The 7,642-nt window shown below is 34.3% G+C and overlaps 1 protein-coding gene across 1 annotated transcript; it reads right to left on the minus strand.

The window, feature by feature from the left end:
* Positions 1-512: 512 nt before the first annotated feature.
* Positions 513-992, minus strand: LOC114738909 (malonyl-CoA:anthocyanidin 5-O-glucoside-6''-O-malonyltransferase-like). The gene has a single exon (XM_028926971.1). The coding sequence runs from the start codon at positions 990-992 to the stop codon at positions 513-515; it is 480 nt and encodes a 159-aa protein (XP_028782804.1).
* Between the last annotated feature and the right edge of the window lie 6,650 nt (positions 993-7,642).

Consider the following 7,642-nt stretch of genomic DNA (forward strand, 5'->3'; position numbering starts at 1 on the left):
TGGCAGCCAGAAAACTTCACATTGCCCTTGTCTCTTCCAAAGATCAAATTACTAATATTCTCACCAAGCCTCTTTTTACACATAGATTCATGTAGCTCTGGTTGAGTCTTAATGTCACACCAATGCCATATGACTCACGGGGAGATGTTAGAATGCAAACAAGCCCAATTACATCTATCACTATACAACAGCCCAAGATATACACGTCTGAAGCCCAAACACGGCACCACACGTGAAAATTGAAATTGTAACTCACAGCACATGTTTGTGTACAGCTGGCTCTAGGAATATTCTAGAATAGCTTTCTGTATACATACCCCTATAGTGGCACTGTTCAAAACATGAAATGATACAAAGTCATCTCTTAATTATGTCTCTCTCTTTCTTTATTACCGTTATGTCTTTTATCTTCTATTTTCCTTCTTTCACTAAAAATTAACAATCTCTTCTGTTACTATGTTGATCATACAAGGAAACACAATTACCAAGATAATTTGGATCCACTTCCGAGTTCAAGTGTGACCACAATCTGCAGAAAATCCAAAGGAAATATCGGTACTGTTATTATTGTCCTTGCTTAATCCTTCATCATTTCCTTTTCCTGTTATTGCTTTTGCAGTGCAGGTAAATACAAATGCAGAAGCAAGAATGAAAGTTGAAAGATTCACAGGTTCTTCTTCTTGATGAACTTCGTTCCACAATGAAAGAACCCTTTGTTTCAGTTTCTGTAAATCTTGAGGGCTTAGTTCAAAAGTGGCTAGAGCCAATGAATCAAGACATTGAGGTGAAGTAGTGTTTAGCAAAAGCTTGAGGCTTCGTTCATGGGATCCAATAGCTTCTGACATAAATTTCCATCCCTTTAAGTACATGAGATCGAGTCGATTAGGATCTTTGACAACGGTTTGGTCCAGGAATGGGTCTAGTCCTTTAGGTAACAAACATGGCAATTCTTGAGTGGTTTGACAGAGATAAGCCCAGGCCTTCATGAACATGGTGGTTGATTTGCCATCAAGAACAGCGTTGGTGTCTGCTTAAGCCTGTGCAAGAGCCAACGTTAGGAAAGAGAGTAACTTGTAGAGATATGACTGAAGCAAATGAATCAGTTGTGTCCAAGGAAGGTACCAAGGGACAAAACTCACTGGCTTCTCGAGCGCCATTGCCTATGAGATTAGGGCTTTATTTAAATAGACTTATTAAAAACAGATAAAATTTTTTTTATTGAAATAAAATTTAATTTTTTTTGTTATAGAAATAAAATTTGATTTGATATTTCATAAACCTTACTCAGTTGAGGAGAAACAAAATTAAACATGGAAAATAAGCAAAATAAGACAAAAATTGAAAATTTTAATCAATTAAATGAATGGATTGATAAAGTAGATTTAGATATGAGTTTTTTTTTTTAATTTTGCATCTTTGTGATCAGTTTAGCATATATCAATTTCATAGACATAAGATTAATTTAGCCAAGCAACATACATATGCGTCAGTAATAGAGAGTGCAAAAAGACTAAACAATGAGAATCAAGATTCATAATTCTTATATATAACCAAGAAAAAAAGATTAATTATTTTTTAGAAGAATATATACTTCTCTCTAGGGTTGATAGATTAAATCAAGGATTAAGATATAAATTTGTTATGAAACTTTTCACTTAAAGCGCTGGGTATTTGGTCTTTTTTTTTTTGGGTACAAATTTGCTTTAGAAGTTTAAAATCATAACAATGTTACATCCAGCCATTAAAAGATTAATGTCGACCGTTATAATAGTGACATTGAACATGGACAATTTTAATAGTAAGGGGTAACATTGCAAGGATTTTAAACTTTTGAGACAAACTTGCACGCACAAAAAACTTTAGGTATCTAGTACTCATGAGTGAAAACTCTCAAAACAATTTTGTACCTTAACTCTTACTCTATGTTTGGTAGAAGGGAAATGGAGAAAATGGGAGAGGAGGAAAAATTTTAATGAGCTCAATTTAATAAATTGAAGAAGTCCGGTTTTAAAATTTCAATAAGGAGAAGATGTAAAATAAAAGAACAATAAAATTTAATAAAAAATTTTTAACCCTACTTCTTCAATTTTTTAAATTTGAGCTTATTAAAATTTTTCCTTCCTTCTCCTTCCCTTTATATTTCTCAAACCAAACGGGAGCTTTAAAACAACAACTTTTGTTCATAAAAAGTACAAAAAGGGTGTCAAATACAGAAGTTTTCTTGGATCATGTCACAAAATCGATCTAATAAAAAAGGCATCATATATAAGTTATTTTAATGACAGTTCAATCCAAATTCATTGAAACACTCACTACCCAAAAAAAAAAAGACTTTAGGTGACGACTTTCAGTGGCGACAAAAAAAGTCACCATTGAAAGTGGAATTTTAGCAGTGACACTAAAAAGTTGCTGTTAAAAGTGAGACTTTCTGGGGTGACTTTTTCTGTCGCTGCTGAATATAACACCTTCAGTGGTGGTGTCATCACTGAAGGGTTCACTTTCAGCGGCGACTATGAGTGGTCTGACTTTCAGCGGTGTCTTTCTAATGTCACCGTTGAAAGTATAATATAATAATATATATGGTATTTTACAATAGTAATAACCAAATTCAATCCAGCTCAACGGCAATAAGATTGGACATGAAAGGAGGTGGTCACGAGTTTGAAACTTGAAGAAGACACATTTAAAGTGAAAATATTTGGGCGGTGACATGGCAGGAAGGAGTGACGTGGCAACGATGTGGAGGTTGTCGACGACGAGGTGGAGGTGGCCAGTGATGACATGGCGGCCGGCAACGATGACGTCGTGTCAATAATGCCAATTTTTCTTGGGCATCACTTTCAATGACGACAAAAAAGTCACCACTGAAAGTCACTTTTGCCGGTGACAAATTGTCTCCACTGAAAGTTCTTTTAGTGCCAATAAGAAGGTCGCTACCGAAAGTATCTTTCAGTGGTAACAAACGTTGCCGCTGAAAGTGTCTTTCAGTGGTGATCTTTTTTGTCACTGCTGAAAGTGTCTTTCAGTGGTGATCTTTTTTGTCACCGCTGAAAGCTTTCAGTCTCGGTTGCTACGGTTACAGTTTTTCAACAGCAACAAGTCGCCACTAAAAACTTTCAACGGTGACTTTTTGTCGCTGCTAAAAGTCAATTTTTTTGTAGTGATTATATACAATACCATATACCTACCTACCTGAGAGTTGATTGAAGTCTGTATTAGTCTCTGGGATAACAAGGGGGGCTCCATCGCCAGGAGAGTAAAGAAGGAAGGGTTTTTGAGAATCAGAAAGCCAAAAAACTTTACCAGCCAAAGGAAGGAAGCAATCGAGTGTGAGTGAAAGAGATCGTTTCAGTTTTGGAGTTGAAGTTTCAAAGAAGAAGGAATTAGCACTGTGGCTGTGGTTTGAGTGCGTGTGAGGAAGTGAGTAAAAGTAAATGCGTTCTGAAGGATGCAATTTGAACCATAATATATCAAAGAATGTGAGAGGCTCAGATAGTTCTGTTTCACATGGTGGACCAATCTTGCAGGATTCATGTATTTTGAGAGACTTATTGTTACCTTGATGATCCATTCTAGAAGAAGGAAGATTGAAGCAACGGAAGTGGATTTGAGTTAGGAAATAAGGAAGCCTGATATAATTTATATATGTGTGTGGTTTTGAAACATCGCGTGTTAACGGATGTGTTTCTCTTGAAAACAGCCAATGAAATTTAATGCTATTCATAATTTATTAGTAGTTTCATTCTTAAATAGTTAATAAATGAAAGAAAATAGAAACAATTTAACGTAACACAGGCAACAAATATAAATTATATTTGTTTTATGTCTTCAATTTTTCCTCTCATCATGTTTAGTTTATATTTTTCTTTTGTTTCTCATTTATGCAGCGAAAATGCAAATGGTTACTACAATATGATGATGTTATTAAGAAAATCTGGAATACAAAGTGTGCAAAAATTTTAAGAAATACAACGCATACTATCAAGCAAGACTTGTATCAAAAACAAATCAAGGCTAAGTGGATTCCACGTCCAGTGATGAATGAATTAGAGAAAACATGGGCATCAGAAGATTACAAGGTGAAGTGTGAGATTGCTAAAGTCAATAGAGCCTCAATCATAGGAGGCGCTCAACATAAAGGTGGGAGCATTCCTAATACTGAGCATAAGAGGAGGCTGGTAAGAATTTATCTTCAAATTAGATCATTATTTATTAAATGCATTTATTTATAATACATTCTTGTAAATAATTGCAGGCTCTGGAGTTAGGAAGAGACCCTTTATTGCTTGAATTGTTCAAGAGGACGCATTTAAATGGTAAAACTGGAAAATTTGCAGACCAACGAGCGGAAATAGCTCATGTGAGTATATGCTTCTAATGTTTGTCATATTGAATCACTGAAATTGTGCTGACGGCTCGAGACTTGACTAGTTGTAGTGTGAGTCTTATTGAATATTAGCCATATTAAATCATTTGGATTGTGTTGACTATCTAAAGCCACACTAGTGTTAGGCAACAATTTATTGCTTCTGACTTGTCGGAAGTTATAGAACTTGTATCATGCTATTCTCCAATCTACTTTGCTTTGTTGTTGAACTTGAGTTAGATTTGCATATTGTTTAATTTGATAGAATTGGTGAATATGTTATCATCTGCTGGGAATTAGTGAATAATGTTATCCTTTCTTATTTTTGGTGTAATTTTATTTCTATAAATTGGTTTTCCTTAAAAAACTCTCATATTTCTTTTAGACCTAACTCGTGTTGGTTATTGTGGACTTATTTTGGAAGGCAGGATCTTGCCTTCCAAAAAAAAAAAGCATACAAGGCATTCATTTTTTGCTACAACAATTTGGTAAAAGAAAAATTTACAATTTTAAATTCAACATATTTTATAGCATCAAATTCAATTTTTTTTTCAAATCATACAAGAGTGGGATATTTTTATTTTTGTGTTTATGGTTTTGCTTGACATTACTACTAAATTTTTATTATGTCATGATCATGAATTCTTATATAAAACATACTTTTATCCTATGTACTATTATTTTTTGTTTAATAGAATGAATTCATGAGGAGAAAGGCAGAATTAAGTTCTGAAAGAGGCTCTCCAAGTGTGCAATCTAACCAGGAAGAATTTAACATATGGTTAGAGGTAACAGGTGGTAGGAACAAGAAGGGTTACATCTATGGATTTGGATCTGAGGCTGTTGATGATATTTGCACACCTCAAAGATTTTCTCCTTCCATCAACAGCACAAGCATCAATATTAATGTTGAAACTGAACTACGCACAAGGATAACAGAGCTCATACAAGAGAATCAACAAATTAAACAAGAGCATCAAGAGATTAAACAAAATTATAGCAAAATCATGTCTGCATTAGAGCAAATGGGAATTAGATTATCTGAGCCCTCTAGCAGTAATATAAATTTAGAAAATGACAGTTGAGAGTTGTTATTATTAGGGAAAAGTAATCCGCTGGTCCTTAAAATTCTACAGGATTTTTAAGTAGGTCCCTAAAGTTTTTTTCTTTTTTATTAAATCCTTATACTTACTAAGGTTATATCCGATAATCCTTCCGGACGAAAAACGTTACAGAATGTTAACAGATTGAAAACAGCGTTGGTATTGAGGTGGAAAACTCAAGCCGTGATATATGTCTTTGACGAAGTGGCGGGGTATAAGATCTTCGGCACTAAGGAACACTTGTAAATGTTTCTCCAGGAGGCCATTGCCCACTTTTCGATGACCATGGAAGTCCAAGAAAGAGCAAGTCCTGCCCAGTGAGGGAAGGGAGTGACGAATGCTGGCATTGGGCATTGATAAATTTCGCAAGCGGGGGGGGAATAGAGTAATACAATTTACCAGAATGTAAGATTGAAAAACCAAGAAATAACATTAAAAAGTATCATGTACTCTTAATCAGCATAGGGGGATAAAATTATCGGCTTATAAAGACTGGGTATTGCACTTTGAATTGAAGAAACTCATGTTTCAATTCTCCAAATATATCACGAGATGCTTCTATAGCACTTTGAACATAGGTAATGATTGGAATAGTTTGTATAATACTGCTGCTGTGGCTAATTATTAGAAAGTTTTGGGATATGCATTAAAGGAAGAAATATATTATGACAATAGTGAGAGAATGATAGACCAAGACGCTTGATGAACGGTCTCATCAAGTTAGCCAATTCTTTCTACTTTGATGCGGTTGTATTAAAATTCCAGCAAAGAGCAGACGTTCACTAGGGACCTCAATGTCAGAGCCGTCTACTAACCATTAACATTTTATAACATTTTTTGTCTGAAGGATTAATGGCTATAACGTTAATAAGTATAAGGATTTAATAAAAAAGAAAAAAACTTTGGGGACCTGATTAAAAATCATATAGAACTTTAAGGACCAGCAGATTACTTTTCCCTTATTATTATTAGATAGTTGGGTTATTATTTTTTACTTTTGGTTGACATTTGACATTTGAATTATTTAGGATCTATCACACACTATGTATTTTTCAATTATAGCATGTTTGATTTTCAACAAATTCATTGTCTTTTGCTCCCCCTCAAAAACTAAACAATTAATCAAAATAAAATAGTATAATGTAATTTAAAAAAAGAAAAAGAATTAGCCACGGAATATTCGGTCGGTAATTCCGTCACAAACTTTGTGACGAGCATTATCTTTTGAAAATCCGTCACAAATTTCCAACAGAATTTCCATCGAAAATTTCTGACGGAACTTCAGATTCCGTCGCAAATGAAATTAGCGACGAAAAAATTTCTGACGGAATAAATTCTATCGGTAATTTCCTTCCGTCACAAATCCGTCAGTAATTTTGTGTTCTGTCAGTAATTGCATGTTTTTTTGTAGTGAGAGATCGGCAAGAAATGATGATTTTACGTTCTTTTTGTTTGGTTTATGGTATTTGTAGAGTTACATTCTCAAGCATGTCAGTTATAAATGGAAAGTCTCACATGTACAAGTAGTTAACAGAAACAATTTAATGTAACGCAGGCAACGGAGATGGAAAGTCTCACACTTTTGTGAATGATATTATGCCCTCTTATTTTGGGGCCAAAACCACGATATCCCCTCCACCACCCTTCTTTAACGTGACATTGAGGATGACGAGATGATGATGATGAGACAATTGGATTCCTTCACCTCTAATTTCAAACAAAACCTGATGTTTGGTTTCAAGTTCCTGGCTGCACATCGTCTTTGAATTTCATATACTATCTCATGTCATTAATATAAGATCTCGTTTGTCTTTTATTTTGGCTATAAATATAAGACCTCAATTTACTTTGTCTCTCATCTTTATCTATTATTCCCCAAGGTAGTTCTCATAATAATGATAATTTTAGCTAATATACTTGATTGGTAAGGATATTTTGGGAAAGACAACACCTATTTAGTACAAATAATTAATTTAACTAGTTTTTTTAATATAGTCAAATTAGTCAATCAACTCTTGTATTAAGAAACGGAGGTAATATGTTGCTCATTGATTTGGACATTTGGATCACTAATCCATAACGACAACGTAATGTTAGAGCATAGATCCATTGCTAAATATTTATTGACGGATTTTCCGACGGATTAGCAATAGAATTTAGCGACGGGCAGAAA

The sequence above is a fragment of the Neltuma alba genome, unplaced genomic scaffold (assembly GCF_004799145.2).
Source record: "Neltuma alba isolate B1F8T4 unplaced genomic scaffold, ASM479914v2 tig00013715_pilon, whole genome shotgun sequence".
NCBI lineage: Eukaryota > Viridiplantae > Streptophyta > Magnoliopsida > Fabales > Fabaceae > Neltuma > Neltuma alba.

Excerpts from the sequence above, each read along its gene's own strand:
- LOC114738909 (XM_028926971.1), bottom strand. The coding sequence starts at position 992 with ATGTTCATGAAGGCCTGGGCTTATCTCTGTCAAACCACTCAAGAATTG.